General features: G+C 42.3%; 2 protein-coding genes across 4 annotated transcripts; both read right to left on the minus strand.

Annotated features, from left to right (window-relative positions):
* Nucleotides 1–3,968: 3,968 nt before the first annotated feature.
* Nucleotides 3,969–12,378, minus strand: rbm5 (RNA binding motif protein 5). 3 transcript variants are annotated; one of them, XM_083669225.1, is made up of 25 exons: nucleotides 12,263–12,378; nucleotides 11,951–11,988; nucleotides 11,420–11,597; nucleotides 11,138–11,293; nucleotides 10,904–10,973; nucleotides 10,384–10,457; nucleotides 9,556–9,639; nucleotides 9,197–9,257; nucleotides 8,728–8,793; nucleotides 8,447–8,607; nucleotides 8,091–8,188; nucleotides 7,810–7,897; nucleotides 7,648–7,716; nucleotides 7,449–7,515; nucleotides 7,204–7,304; nucleotides 6,943–7,048; nucleotides 6,750–6,841; nucleotides 6,424–6,612; nucleotides 6,101–6,241; nucleotides 5,874–5,966; nucleotides 5,494–5,679; nucleotides 5,292–5,366; nucleotides 5,088–5,191; nucleotides 4,775–4,904; nucleotides 3,969–4,647 (listed from the first exon to the last, which is right to left on the minus strand). In XM_083669225.1, the coding sequence occupies exons 2-25, from the start codon at nucleotides 11,965–11,967 to the stop codon at nucleotides 4,522–4,524; spliced, it is 2,532 nt and encodes an 843-aa protein (XP_083525351.1). In that variant the 5' UTR covers nucleotides 11,968–11,988; nucleotides 12,263–12,378; the 3' UTR covers nucleotides 3,969–4,521. The 3 variants fall into 3 exon arrangements, with proteins under 3 accessions (XP_083525351.1, XP_083525349.1, XP_083525350.1); XM_083669223.1 differs by having other exon boundaries at nucleotides 11,138–11,296; XM_083669224.1 differs by having other exon boundaries at nucleotides 11,138–11,296; nucleotides 11,951–11,984; nucleotides 12,263–12,364.
* A 241-nt stretch (nucleotides 12,379–12,619) lies between these two features.
* On the minus strand, nucleotides 12,620–14,487 carry brk1 (BRICK1 subunit of SCAR/WAVE actin nucleating complex). Its single transcript, XM_083668130.1, has 3 exons — nucleotides 14,353–14,487; nucleotides 13,727–13,809; nucleotides 12,620–13,618 (listed from the first exon to the last, which is right to left on the minus strand). The coding sequence occupies exons 1-3, from the start codon at nucleotides 14,468–14,470 to the stop codon at nucleotides 13,592–13,594; spliced, it is 228 nt and encodes a 75-aa protein (XP_083524256.1). The 5' UTR covers nucleotides 14,471–14,487; the 3' UTR covers nucleotides 12,620–13,591.
* Between the last annotated feature and the right edge of the window lie 1,768 nt (nucleotides 14,488–16,255).

Genomic DNA, 16,255 nt, shown 5'->3' on the forward strand with positions numbered 1-16,255 from the left:
ACTAGAAAGGATTCACAAATGTATTCCTATAATCTACAGAATTTAGTTACAAATGATTTATAATCTTATTCTCACATCACCAATCACTAGGTCTATGATTCATCCTATGATTTTACCAAAGTAGCTGTTCCTCTGCTCCTGCCTACATAGGAACCTGACGAGTACAAAGGCTGCAGCCAGGTTAAACACAGCAGACAGATAGTACAAGCCCATGATGCAGTAGTTGATGTGGCTGAGGTATATGAGCCACTTGGGTGTGTTGAAGAGCAGACCTGTGAACACACACCAGCCAAACGTATAGACCAACATGAAGAACCGATAGACTAGCCATGCCCAAGGAGGAATGTTCCACTGGAAGGGAGAGAAAAAATAAAAGGAAGACCATCATTTAAATTCCATCATCTTTCAGTGTATTCTGACAATGTGCACTGCAAATCCCACCCACATATGAGCCAATATCTTGAATTTACCTTTAAATTAGGGAAAGTCAGTGCTGAATAGTCATGCCATCATTCCACCTGCTCACTCACCTGTGGCTGAAGCAGTAGCTCTGGTTTCCTAGGTGAGAGGAGCAGCTTCTGAATTGTTATCTCCTCCTTCACGGTTTGTGTCCATGTCGCCCCCATCCCTTTGTCACGACTAGAAGACCTTCCACACAGCCATTTAACACGAGCATAAGATATACTCAATATTCATGCAACTCACTCAGTCTTCTAACATCAAAGTTCATTTCCAACTATAAAGAAATCCATGTGGTATATGCCACTCAAAACACATGACTATGAGCCATATACAGTATCAAGTAGATTAAAGTCACAATTACATGCAGAGAGATGTTATGGAGCTGCTGGTGGCACTATTTTCATTTGACCTCTCATTTCTTTCTCTTTTTAACTCTCAAGTTATGAGAGGTCAATTGAAAGCAGGTTCACCAGCAGCTTCCTGTCTCTGCATGTCAGTTGACATAACTAATGACATAACTTGATTAACCAAAGCTGCAAATCATAATAGTGGACATGTGGGACCTAATGCAAATCACTACGACACAGCTGGTTGACAACTTTTACTACAGTATCAAGTAATTATCAGTTAGTAACTTTAGGTATAATCAGAGCCATAGATTGCCAAAGTTGCCTCCATATTGGCACCAACTGTTCCATAACAATAACATTCTAACATTGAATGTTTTGGTGCCAACATGGCGCCCTTGAACATTCTAAATTTCAAACAGAGTTAGCCAAAATCTGTGGCTCTGGATACAATGAGATTGATGGTCATCTCTTATCTAGCCTCCCCCAGTATCCACTGTCAGTGCAGGGGCTAACGTAGACAACTGACAGTATTGTTCATCTCAAGTCAATGTTGCTTTCAGTCTCAACAATTAGCATTTGTCCTTGCTCTTGTTCCAGCTGTGTGAAGAATGGGCCCTCTTGTCTAGCACCAGAACTGAACTACACTACATTACAGGGATTCTCCTTAGTAATGAAAAGCGCTTTAGAAATGACATGTATTATTATCATTATTATCATTACTACCACACCAAAGAGCCTATTGGACAACAATTGATATCAACCACAATGGCATCTGCATCTTGGTCAGTTACAGTAGAGACCGTAGCAAAAGGAAGATCAGAAAGGGGGGATGTTATGAAAAGTATGTGTTACTACTCTGCTAACCCCTGAATAAACGAAAGGTCTCCCAGGTTGCCTGTTAAGATCCGAGAGAATTGGATGGTATTACCTTGTACTTCGAGACACTGGCTATGAAGGAGGTCCTGCTGGAAAGCTGGGTTCACAAGAGATGTTGGGTATTCAAATAGCACTCCTCAGCTTCAGCCTGTTGGAATGGTTAGTCCTGAGTTCAGTGGGAGGATAGGCCGAGGGGAGGGGCGGACTACATCATACAGTAGAGAATAGAGCCCACACAAGGGATAAACATATGTCTGACATTCTCAACAACGAACAACAACAAAACAAGATGCGATTTGTTTATACAGATTGTAGTGTTGTCATTGTCATTCCTTTATAGCTTAGTATAAAACTACCATCCAAACCAATTTTTCAATCACATTTATTTTCTGTACAAATTGAAACACTTTTATTTTTAAACATGTTGACAAAAGCTATTGCCACAGCAAAAATTTGAGAAAAATTACATTTCTAAATCTGGAAATTTCTGAAAAATCTGTACGTTTTGATGACATCATATCATCAAAGCACAACAAATTGATTTTAAAAATCAAAAGCAGGCTATGATTCAGAGAGGCATACAAGCGTGATAAGAGTTGGATTGGCATGTTTATAAGGAGTTTCAGACATATTTTCAGAATGAACGGGGCCCCATGGCAATGCTGACTCAACAAAATATATATATATTTTTTTTTAAATATGTTTTTAGGGCATTTCTGCTTTATTGGGATAGAGATAGTAGAGATTGACAGGAAGGATGGGAAAGAGGAGGGATGACATGCAGGATATGCCGATGGCCGGAATTGAACTCGGGACCTCGCAACGACATGGTATGCTCCTTAGTGTGCTATGCCACTGAACGCTCCTGACTCAACAAAATATTACCATGAAGTATCTCAGTAAGGGACAAAATATCCCAAAACTTTCTTGGTGAATCGACTACAGCCAACATACATGTGATATCATGCTCATTTGTATTTTGGGTGAACTACCCCTTTAAAAGTAATCAGGTGTTGGAAATCTAATAAAAAGTGTATCATGCAGAGGCAGAAACTGCTTGGTAGTTGCATGCTGTCATGGCTCTGGTTTTACTTTTACTGCTGACAGGACCAAACACAGAGGTAGCAGAGTCCAAGCCGGACACAGGCTGAGCGGCATCTCCACCGGCCCTCCACCACCAGAACTCTCGCTGGAGGGCGAACCTCCCACCTAACTTAATTAAGCAAAGCTGCAAATCGTAGACACATGGGACCTAACACAGATTACCACTGCAGACAGCTGGCGGAAAACTTCTACTATCAAACTGAGATTGACAGTGAGTAATTTTGGGATTGATGAGATGGATGACCATCTCTTATGTAGCCTCCCCCAGAATCAGTCACTACAAGAGCTAACATAAACAGCTGATGGTATTGTTCATCTCAAGATAATGTTGCAATTGTCTTGTCATAGCTTTGTGAAGAATGGGTCCTCTATGTAGTCTAACGCAAGAACCAAACTACAGAACCACATCGAAGAGTCCATTGGACATAGTGCTTCAAGCTAAATGACGTTGCTGGTAATCATTTTAATTTTTCACGACTGATGTTCATATTTCAGAGAGAATATTTTTTAAGAGATGTGAGTGATGGTGTTCAAGCAGTCGAAAATTGAAGGTGCTGATACTCTGCCCCGGCCAAACTGAATCACCGATTTGGTACTGACCACAATGACGACTACATCTCAGTCAGTTACAATGGATGTCCTAGCAAAGGGAAGACATCCGACAGGCCCCAAAAGGGGAATGTTAAGAGAGGAAGTACATAGTTTTACTACTGACAAATTTGAGTAAACTGAGGCTCTCCCAGGTTGTCTTCTACGATTAGAGAGTAGGATGGTACTACCATGTACAGCTAGTTACTGGCTATCAAGGAGGTCATGCTGGAAAAGAGGGTTCATAAGAAATGTTGGGTATTTTAATAGCATTCCCCAGCTTCAGCCTGTCAGAAGCTGAGAGGGGGAGGGGCTACGTCATACAATCTCTTCCAAATCAAATTTAGGGGCTTAGCTTCAGTGACAATTTTACCTGTTAAGAGTTATGTGTACAAATGACAAACATATGGCTGGCATTGTCAAAAACATGTTTTCTTTGTACTTTGAGTTTTAGCCAGGTTTGTCAGTTTTTCTCTAGATTGTTTCTTGCCCTCAACTGCCATTGTATGATACCTAAAAAAGGCCATCCATTATTGATTATCAGACAGTATTGCTATTGTAATTCAGCAAGACAATAATCCACAAAAATTAATCAACCTCATTTATTTTCTGTACAATCAATCTAACAGATTTTCATACAAACTGTACACATGCTGACAACTTACTTTTGCCACAGCAAAACAAATTGGAAAAAAAGAGAAAAATATAATTTCTAAATCTAGAAATCGTTATAACAGGGAAACAATATACTGTGCATATATACAAATCATAAATTACATAATTCATAATTTACACTTTCAATAAAGACAGGTCCTTTTCTCTATTTCCCTACTCTCCGCTAGACATTAATGGCACAAATGTGAGTGTGCAGAGTAGTTCAAGACACATCCAATAAGTCTTTTAGTGAAGGAAACATCCAATCCCCCGCTGTCATATCTTCAAGACTGTAGCCATACTGGCTCTCAATTTATGAGTTAATCTCAGGTCTTTGTGGTGATTACTGGAGGAGTGAAGGAGAGAAGTGACCCAGAGTGGTAAAGGGATAGTTCCACTGTGGCCAAACAGCCCACACAGATACCCAGGGGGCATACATAGCACCAGCAGGATGCAACTGTTCTTGGGAGCAGATGGACAGGGCCCCTCACTCCATTTCAGTGAAGCGAGCAAACATGGCTTTGCGGACAGCGTCTTTGTAGGTGTCTGAGGCAGACAGGCCGTAGCTGCTGCCTTTGGTACCAAGACCAGCTCCCTTCATCCTCAGCTGTGCCTGCAGGAAGAGAACAGCAGGGAATCAGTGGAAAATAAAAAGGCAAGCTTTGCAGGTTGTAATGTGGAATTAACTGTGGTACGCAATGTACTTTCTGCTGATGGAGGTTCAGCTGGACGAGACTTGCCTCAATAGGTGCAGTGATGCCCTGCTGGTTGCGGCCCAGGCCCTTGCCCTCCTTCCAGCCCATAGCCTGCAGCATCTTGTTGCCAATGTTGTCACTGTTCAGACCGTCCTTGGTGGGCTGCTCATAGTTACTACAGAGAAGAGGAGGAAATGACAACATTATAAATGATTACGCCTACATCATCTCAATGCACTTTATTACAACAGATTAGGTTCTACAGTGGACAAAGAAGCATGAGTTAAAGCCTCATTGAGGAACCAAGGATTTAGCCATTAGATCAACATTAAGAAAGGCTGATCAAACTAGCACTTACACAACTGGTGCGGGCTGTTGGGTGAATTTCTTCTTTTTGGGTGCTGGGGGTTCAGGGATACCATACTTCTCTCTCCTCTCTGCGGCACGGTCTCTGTATTTCATCTTTTCACAGAAGGGGACACAATTCATTAACATCTAAACATGGAAACAAGGGTTCTATTGAATACAACTAAACTGAAAGTAGACCCATGTAGACAGCTACCTCGGTCTCTTTCCTCTCCAGCTCCTCCAGCTCGGCCTCACTCAGTTTAGACCTGCGGTGAACCTCCAGGTTTTGCTAGGGTGAGAGGAGGCAGTTAATGACAATAATTACAATTTACATCTCATCAATCCATAAACGTCTTCCTTTTCCGTAATAGTGGAGTAGGTGGACTGTAGAAGAGTGTCTGGGGCCTCAGCAGTACCTTGTGAAGGTCGGAGAGCTGCTGGTGGCGCACCAGTCCGTCCTTGTTAGGGAACTGTCTCCTACACAGCAGGCAGGCCATTTTCTTCCAGTCTGTCAGTTGGTCCTGGCCGTCCTCACTGCGCTCTGGTTCTGCTCCACCCTCCTCAGGGTCACTATCTCCACTGTAGGCTGCCACCAGACCACACTGATAACAGAGAGACAAAGAAAAACTAATAGTTACCATACAACACTGGTAAATATACTCATTACTCCATGTTACTGACCATACATCTGATACTGTGCTTACAACAGCTTATAAAAAAGTTATTTTAGCTACCAATTGGAAGCAAGCACCTCAACAGTCCACAAACAGACCCAGCAGTGACCAGTCCTCTTTACCTTGGCTGAGTTGGTTGGGTTTGTTGGAGCCTCCTCCTCAGAGCTATTCACTGCTCCTACTTCTGACATGAGCCTTTCCAAGCCTCCAGCCTGCTGCAAAGTCACACCACAAACAATCTAATCAGGCTAATTCTTCAATCAGCCATCAAAACAGTTTGAGTATAATTGGATGGGTTTCCCGAAGGGTGCCGCCATCGGCTAACGAATCTATGGATGGATATAAATACCTTCTTCTCAAAGATTGTGAAGCACGCGTCAGCAGCTGCTGCCTCTTTCCTCTCCTCCTGGCTGACAGGCTGGAAGCTGCTCTTGAAGTTCTCCTTCTGTTTGTTCAGGCTCTTTGCCCAGCGCTCCATGTCTTTGGCAATCTGGAGGATTTTACAACAAGACTCAAAAACATGGGCAAACAACATGCATTTCAAAACAACATCCCTCACATTTACGCCAAGTGTCCTAATACTGGCACAACGTACAGACAGGAATACCCTGTTCTTGAATATGTAGTTATGTTGCCTGAGTATCTACAGCAACCTTCCTCTCCTCAGCATACCTGCTGGGCTGTCTTGCTCTTGGGCTTGTCTGTCTTTTTCTCCTTGGCCTCTTTAGACTCTTTACAGGCTGCTGCTGAGGTGGTTGCGTTTCCACCCTCTCCAGTATTTGCGTCGGCTGCAGCAGGCACATAGCTCTGCTTTTCACTGTCCCAGTAGAGGTACTGCTGTGTTTGGGAGTTGTAGTAATACTGTAGGATAAGATACAGTTGTTAGAACAAGCCCTCTCAACAACTCCATTACCTCACAAACAGCTAATAACAAAGTGAAAATGTAATCATGAATAAACAAAAACATCCATCTTATGTCTTTCTGTATGGCTACTCACATGGGTATTTGGGTCATAGTAGAGTCCAGTTTGAGGGTCGAAGTAGTAGCCAGAGGATTCATCATATTGGTAGGTGGAGGTGTCAGGAACAGCTAATTAAGATAATAAGATAATTCAAGAACTTAAAACAATCTTCACCACAACAGATTTTCCCTATAGTGCTTGCTGTCTGAAGGCTGGTGAGGGCTCTTACTGGTAGTATTGCTTGAGACCAGTTCAGAGGCTGCCAATGTAGCAGTTGCAGTAGTGGTGGTGGTGGTAGCTGCTGAGAGAATTCCAGTCTGGGCCACTGATAATGCCTGCATAAAGAGAGAGCAATTGTGAGGATCGTTACATTGAGGCTTTGTTGGCCAGGTCTCTAACAGAATGTAGTGTGAGTGTAGCAGACGGCTGCCCTACTTGGGCAGTGTATGCAATGGTAGACACAGGTTGATGGCCAGGTTGTAGGACTCACTTGTGTGGCAGGCTGACTGATGATGTGGGGTTGGTAGACATGTGCACCCTGTGAGATCACCACTCCTGTGGCAGATGGGAGGACCTTCACACCTGGAGCAGCTGTGAGGAAAACCTATGCTTTAGGAGAGCTCTAACGAATACATCCTTCTGACCAAATCACCTCAGAGCAATTCAAATTCTAAGCAATTCAAAGCCAGGATTTCAAAGCTGATTTTACTGCAGATTGAGTACACTGTCTCTTACCTCCCAGTATTCCATGGCCCTGGGAAGGTTCCCCTCCTCCTGTCTGCTGGTAGTAGGTCTGGTAGTCCTAGCCACACAAGAGAGCACACAGTCACACATTTATATTTGAAATATAATAATGACAGGTATTTATCAATTGACTGGGTTAACTCAAACATCGATTACAACATCAAAACAGCTTTGCCTCCAATCATCTTACCTGTGCATAAGGCACATAGCCGTCCTGTAAGTAGCTATACTCAGATGATCCTTCTGTACACTGCTGTGCCTAGGAAGGAACACAAACTGCCTGTTAGTATGTTCCAGTCAACAGTTCATGGGTGACTCTTGTGTATAATGAGAGGAGGTGGGAGGGGGATACCTGGGTTGAGGACCACTGGGCTGCAGCAATGGCTGTACTGGCCACAGAGAAGGCACTGATGCGATTTCCGTCTGGTAGCAACAGGTCCCTGAGGTGTCCAAGGAGAGGTTACAGATTAGGCAGATCAACATGCACTTGGAGGATGTCCTCCACTAAACACCATCAGTCATGTCTTTGGATCATGTCTTTGGATCTTAACTGGTGATAGTTTGTTTCCACCAACTTTGTTAAGCATCACAATCATAACCACTGACATCTCTGTGATGTGATTCAACACTCACTTCCTGGCACTCTTGGCATAGTCCACACCAATGGTCTTTCCATCCAGCTTGAGAGGCGGCTGCAATCCCTGTAGGATGGTCAGGAGCTGGGACGCCTCCTGGGATCCAGAAAAACAACAACTTTCTAAGATTCTAGAAACAGAATGACTTATTTCTAAACAGACTAAATGCAGTGTGACAGAAACTTAACTTGCATTCCATCAAAGCAAAACACAGAAGCACCAGACCAGCAATAGGACTGGTCTGAATCAAACGGCGGGGCACTGAAGTTAATGTTGAGCTGATTGTCAGTTGATTAAACTCAAACAAAAATAGAATGCAAATATTTGTACATCTCTGATTTATAGATTGCGTACCAGAGGGGAGGAGAGCTGTACGAAGGCGAAGCCTCTGTTCTGGCCTGTCTGCTTGTCCTTGATGAGACGGATGTTGCTGGCTGAGAGGTTTGCATAGGGAGCCAGGGCTGCCATGATGGCGTCCACTGTGGTCAGGGCAGCTATGTTCCTCAGGATGATTGCTGTAGAGAACATAAGACTCCAGTTGGTAATCGAACTTCACAGGAAATCTAAAAATACTTTGTTCCAGAGCATTTTTGCCAACACAAAAGGCCTTAACTGAATGACTGAGAGGTACATACTGTCGCCATAGTAGTCTCCACTATGCTGAGTCTCTGTGACTCCAGTGGTATTAGTGGACTCGGAGTCTGTTGAGACAGAATGACAGAAAGGCATTAGAATCTCCAGAACCACTGCGTGATAATCCGATCCAGGGACATGAAGTAGAAACTCAATGGTACGACTCACTACGCTTGATCTGGCATTTCACATGAGTGACCTTCTCAACATAGTTTTGTGGATACTGTTAGTTAACCCCCTTGTATGCTGAATTGAGAGCTCTGAGAGTCCATTACTACTAGTCACTATTAATAGGAATGTGATAAATCAGTGATTAAGGGCCATAGTTGACAACATGACAGCAAATAGTTTTGAGTTTCTAAAGTATGAGTATCTAAACAGCTCCTGACACTGCCCCCTGCACGGCAGGACAGTGTCTCAGGCCATCCGGATGGGTGCAGTCTGTGGCTTCCTGGTTCAGGAACTACTTACCAGCTTTAGCTGCTCCACACCTGAAGCACTTCAGCCTTCTCCGGAAATTGTACAGGCCGCACTGCAAGCAACCGGTCACATCATTTTTTATTGAAAAGACAGCTACTAAGGTCCTGAAAACTGCTGCTTCAGACGAAAAGCAAACTACATCGGTGCTGCTACTACTTACCTGAGCCAAATACTCTACCCTAGTTTCTAATGCAATCCCTATACCTAACGACGTGCACACTTATTAGCCAGGTCATCCTTCAGGACTATAGGGTAACAGATAACTATAGGGGATATCTGACATGTGGAACAGGTATATACAGTAGTGTGGACAGTATGGGGCATGGAGTTAGACCAGAGCATTAACTTACAGTGTTGCAGAGCCAGTCTTCAAACTTGTGCCGGGGGTTGCTGTAGTGCATGGCCACACTTTTGCCTTGGATGGTCAGAAGTTTCTGCAAGAGGAGGACAAACTGGTGGTCATTTCAAGCTTTCCTGGCTGGCGCAGGTCTCATTCTAGCTGCACCCAAAGAGCAAGCAGTATTGGCAGGGAGGGAAGGGGGTAAGGGACCCCCGGTTGGCCTTTGTGTCAAAGACAGGCGGATGTGTATGTAAGCATGTGTGTACAGAGGGTTCTTAAGGTGTTTGGGACCCGAGTGCTCAGACTGAGCTGGAGCAGTGTGTAAAATGTGACCCTGACAGAGATACTTGGGGTATTTGTGCTTTGATCGCCTTTTTTTAGAACCAGGGGTGGGCTTCCCACGACAAACATTGATTAAAAAAAAAAAAACTTCATTTGCTAAGAGAAACAGCATATATCAATAACAAAACAAAAAACTTCCAAATATGGTGACTCAGAATTGGTCTCAAAGATGGTTTGAAAATTGAGGTACCATTAAGGTAAATGCCCTAATGGTACTGACATCAAATTACTTTAAGCCTCAGTCATATCCCCTAATTATGAAGCTTACTTCACTTAAAATTAAGGAGGCTGTGAGATACTATCAGTATTATGGGAGGAATGCTATACTATCCCCTTAAAAACCATGCATAATCCTATTGGATTCAATATTTAGCTTTCAATAGCGGACCGTTCAATTAATGTCCAAATCCTTATTTAGCTCATTTTGGTTGCCTTTTTGGTTATCTTTTTTCAGATCCCCAAGGTAAAAAACTAGACTTGGCGATTGTGAAGCAACCTGATTGGTCTCCATCCATCGGGTAGCATCTTGCAAGTGATAAAACTCCACGAAGGCGAAACCTCGGCTTATACCTAGAGACAGCATTCAAATATAGACGGGAGGCGTGTTAGTCAGAGTCCATGGGCACAACATTCAAACTCTGTCACAAACTGCTTCATGACCCAGGGACCCAGTATGGCACACATTGGGCCATTCCTTTGGGGTTTTGCCATAGCAAGAAATCCTGTTGGATGACACTGTCTGGACCACACTCATCCTTAGCGCACCACTAGGTGTTTTTCTTTCATTTGAAACATTTTAGCTGGGCTGGCTGCTGCTCTTACTCACCTCATAGATCTTCATCTTAGTAGAATGTAAAATGCTTTTCTTTTTCAAAACTTTTTTAGTTTACATGTGATTACAAGGGATATGATAGCTATATTGCTATGGCAAAACTGGTCTGATTCGAAGCAGATTGGCCCTGTGGTCAAAGATTGGGGGGGAGGGGGAGGGACTCCAAGGTACACCTGGGTCTCACCTGTCCTCTTTTTCATCAGCCTGACATCTACTGGCTGGGGTCCCTCCAGCTGTTCCAGTGCAGCACGGATCTGAAACACAAGATCACACAAGATCATAAGTAATTTAACCCCTAATCGTTATCTTAACATCTCAGCCTCATATGCATGATTCCATTACATCATTTTTTTCTTCTTTGGCAGGCAGCCAAACCAGATAACTGGGTTTGGGGGTCTAAAGCAGAGAAATGACTTACATCTGCCTCAGTTAGGTGAAGAGACAGGCCTCGGAGCATGATAGTCTTGCTCTCCTTCTCCTCCCCTGGCTCACCCCTGTAGTCCTGCTCTGGGTAGTCTCCATCAGAGTGATAGCCATCTTCAGATCTGTCACTGTTCCGTCGCTTCCTCTCTCTCTGCTGGATTGATACATCAGTGCATGAGTAGGGGGTGTGTGCAAATTTAAGATAAACAACATCAGGAAGTTATTGTGCTCCCATGCCAGGTAACGTCACTGACACTGGTTGCCCGTGCACACACACCTCAGGGCTGTCTCTGTTCCCCCGACGGTCTCCTTCAAAGCGGTCACTGCGTCTCTCCTCACCCCATCGGCGCATGTCGTATTCACGGTCGGGATCCCTGTCTCTCCTCTCACGCCACTCTGCCTCATCCCGCGATTGATCAGAGCCATATCTGCCGCTGCGCTCAGTGCGACTGACCCTGTTAATGCACACACAAGAGTGAAAAATGCATATGTACTACACTGTTACGACTTTTATGTTCATTCTATCACTGAAAACCTACTCAAACCACTGCTGACAATCAATGCTTAGTCTTGTTTGCATATTGATCAAGGGCTGTTGACTAATCACTGCTGGACAGACATCAATAAACCATTGTGGCCCCCTTTAATTTAGTTAAGGCAGAGAAACAGAATAAATTAACAAAATGTTTAGTAAAACAGACTTAGATGGTACTTTAGCTTGTAAAAACCATAACTAAAAAGAGAGCACACCATATAGGCCTATATGTCTTTAAGTGGTGTAACAATGTCACGTTTGCAAGCTACTCACCGCTTATCAGCTCCCATTTCATTTGCTGTCACAGCTATCTTAGGATGAACAACAGAAATATTAAGATTACTAATAATGTTCAGCATGTAGACCAGGTTGTCTTGTATGAGAGCTAAGTCCAGAAGTCCAAACCGTAACATGCTACGGTTTGTCCCCAGCAACTAGAAGCAAAATGGAGATACAAAACTACGACGATAGCAGAGTACCTACTAGTGACCTAACTAGCAAGCTAACATAGCTACCAATGTTTCAAGCTCACCAACAAACTAGCTCATGAATAAAACAGCTAACTGTACAGTTATATGAACTCACCAATTTCAGATTTCAATTTCAAAAAGTGTCGGGTTATAACCAATAAGCTAGCAAATGTAGCAAATCGTTATCAGCCAAGGTCTTTCTGCTCTACCCTTCTCCTTCCCACAATGCTTTGGGGATGTGAACAAAAATATCCCACTGCATTCTGGGTATTGATGTTTTTTTTTTTTTTTTTTCTCCAGCAATGATATCAGTTACTGGTCACGCTTGTTAAACTTGTTTGTAAGCCCGTTCCCCTTTCTTGTCTTTATGGCAAACTGTCATTCCAACTGCCTCAAAAAGGCCTGTAGCTTCTGCCTTTGATCATGACGGAGGGAGGTGTGTGTGATGTTACATGAAAACCCTCAAGGAAAATCACAATGTAAATGTTTTATTTAGCAAGAAAAGTTTTTCATCTTATAACATGAGATACTTTTAATGTTTACTTGATTTTTTATTTAATTATATCACCTTAAACCACACAATATTGTCACCATGTACTGTACAGACATTAAATAGTAATATAAGGACATAAATACAAACAGAAGTGGGGTCAGCTTGGCACATAGAGATGTAACTCTTTCAAAATCTGACATGTCATTCATGAATCATGATGCACGGCAGTAAATCAATTTTACACACCTATTTCATAACTAGGTGGTTATGCTTGGACTTGGTAAAAAAATAAATAAAAACACATTTCTATAGTCATTTATTGAGTACAAAGCATTTATTCTCTTTCTCTACTCAAAAACATAGTGCACAATGCACATACCCATTACATTTAAACAGACAGCATTTTTTTTCTAACAGTCAAGAAGACATGACTAGATAATGTACAGTGCTCATTCAAGTTCTTTTATGTGGCGTTCATGTAACCTCAAAAGAGACAAAAACTATATGATTTAAAGTCAGATGATCACCAAGGATGCATTCCAGATGCACAAATTCTGTGCAGTTCTGCAAAGATTATCAGATTGTTGTCATATTCATGGAGTGTGTTCAGTGTCATGAAATGTCAAACACTTCTTCCGGAATTATACAGATCTGATAATCTGTGCAGAATTTGTGAAACTGGAACACACCCATGTCTGTCAGACTAATCTCCACATGACAGATGTTGTTGTGACTTTTAACACCAAGGCTGACAGACTGCACTCCAGATATGACAGCTTCATGAGTTCAACATATCACACAACAAAGTAATGTAAGGTGGACATAAACAAAATGATGAAAATGGTCATCAGACAAATCTAAAAACATACAGTAATTTGTTTCACAAGAATCCCATAAGTTTGGAATGGTTGGTTGTGTGTTGTTCTCGTTTCCAGCACCCCATCTAGAGGTTTAGGTCAAGGTCTCTCCTTTAGTAACCTTTGGTGAGAGAGAAATATAGATTAATTTCATATTAATTATTATAAATGACATCATATCTTCAGTATTAACATCTTAATAGCATCATACATATTGTGAAACACTTACCCGTGCCTCAATGTACTCAATCCTCCTCTCCAAGGCTGTCAATTTCTCATTAAGGGTGGCTAAGCGGGACCGACAGGACATATCTAAGAAGGAAAATATAATATTACATTCAGACCACCACCTATTCATTTGTGTTATTTATGTCAGCAAAAAACTCACTGTGTCATTACATTATACCTATAGGGTTGGGTCATTCAACCCTGGACTGAATGATTGATGCCTGTGAGACAGACTGAGTTTAAACCACAAGACTGCCACAAGACTGCCATAGTTAAAGCCAAACTACACTAAATAGCAAATGCATGCGGCAGTGTAGGCCAGCCTGCAATAGCTGAAAAGCTAGTCGATTTGTGTATGCCTAATGCATGATAACGTCACAACATTCATGGGGACTGACTAATGAAAATCATGTTAAAAAGCTCTCCCCACTAATTCGGTCTGTCTAAATAATAGTACTAGGCAAGCAACTATACGGTGCACCCATTTATTTTAGGTCCAAAGTCCTATATAGCTAAGATTCTAGGAGTGGTTGCTGCTAGCTAACTTAGCTGCTAGCACAGGGCAATACTGTTAGAGAAATGCCCATCGTTGTATGTTGCTAATAGATTTCCACAACAAGGTCTCACCAAATGAATTCAGAAAGTCGGCAATCTTCTTGATGCTACTCGTAATAACTTCTATATACTCCCGATTTGCCCAATCTTGATGGATTTCTCTTTGGACGGGGTCTTCCTGGCCGGCCATTTTTAAACAGCTTGCAATCAGTGCTGAGTTCTGACAGACAGGGTGCGCCAGAGACCGTGAATCTAATCATAGTGATGTGCTGTAGTTAGATGAGACCACCACCAAAGTTTTTCAACTTTTGTCACCTCACCACCATTGATTGACGAGGACATGGTTTCTATGCATCCTTATATTTATAGGCTATGGCTCCTGGGATTCTCATAAAAATAGAGAAGTTGTCATAATATATACTGCAGGGTGTTCTATAATAATGCGCGTGCCCATCCTGCTGAGCAGCTAACACCTCACGAGACCTAACCGCCAGCTGATAACGGACGGTTCGGTTGGTTGCTAATGGCTTACGTACATACCTGCAGCCTATTGTTATTGACTTCAGCCAGCCAGGATGATATCGATTTGAGGCTCCATAGCCACTGAGAAATCGTCTAAAAATTGTAAGATAAAGTCGAATTGAACGTGAATAGAAAAAGGCTGCAGGGCGGCTATGCCGACCTAAGCTAACGACTCAAACTAAACGGTGCGTAGCACACAGGTGTCATTCCATGTCAAATCATCATGCCATGACACCTAGCCCGACTGGCCGTTAAGGTCACTGTTGATAGTCTTTTGTGTATCTTCTAACGTTTCCTCCTTACTACCTATCAAGTGTTAAGAAATAAAAAAAATATGCCCACTGTCTTGATAATATACCATTTTGGAACACGCTTCTTCAGCCAATCAGGTTGCCCAAAATCAAAGTAGGCTATACAAGTTATTGTAGTTTAAGTCATGAGTTCAAAATCAAAGTGATGCTTACTGAACATGGGCCTGTTTCACATGTTGGCTGCTTGTTCAGTAAGCATCACTTTGATTTTGAAGTTAACTTTTTTTTATTATACTTTAACTTTTATTCTGAGTAATCTGATTCTGCTGTGTAACACTTATGTAAGTAATGCGGAGGAAGCATGACCCACTTCGAAAAAATGTGTTTTATCAAGACAGTGGGCATATTTTCACACATTATTTTCAGCTTAACACTTTGATAGGTAGTAAGGAGGAAACTGACACATTTACAGCCTGAATAGAGCATGTTTAAGGTGCCTGCTAAGGACAGAATGGATGTACGAACAACCCATGAACCCTCCAAATCCCTTCTTCAAAAGATTGTATTTGGCCAGTATGGAATATCAGTTCTCTATGTCTAACAAGTAGTATGAAGCTGTGGCTTGGAATTCAACATTCCATGAATATCATAGTAATAAGTATATGAATATTCACATTTAACAGCATTACAATGTCTAACAGGCTGAGACAGTGTAGACAAGGTGTAACTGAAGCGTTGGACCGCACAATGGACGATATCACAGAGTGCCCGTCCCCTGCATCTCCGAGTCCTAGCACATCATCAGGAACAGTTCTCTATACACCCTCCTCTCTTGATCAGCTGAGTGAGGAGTCATCCAGATCCAGTAGCACCCTGGTTGTCTCACATCATGCCAATATACAAACAAAACATAAATCTGAGGAAAACATCAGGTAATGGACAGAAAGTATGTTATGTCATGTTATTATGATGCTGTTATCATTATTCTGTAAGGTGTTCAATAGTTCATTTGACCTTTTGTTATTCCAAAGGCATACAACAAATGTATTGTCACTCTCAAGCAAATATGAGTCTCCATTTCCTAGAGATCTACTTGAAGCCCTGGGTTAGTATAACAATTTACAAATACATTTTTTTTTTCTGTGACTGAGGTATTTCAAATAGTTCATGCAATCCGTTAACTAGGCCTATTTGTATTGGCT

This window comes from Argentina silus, assembly GCF_951799395.1.
Source record: "Argentina silus genome assembly, chromosome: 4".
NCBI classification, from domain to species: Eukaryota; Metazoa; Chordata; class Actinopteri; order Argentiniformes; family Argentinidae; genus Argentina; species Argentina silus.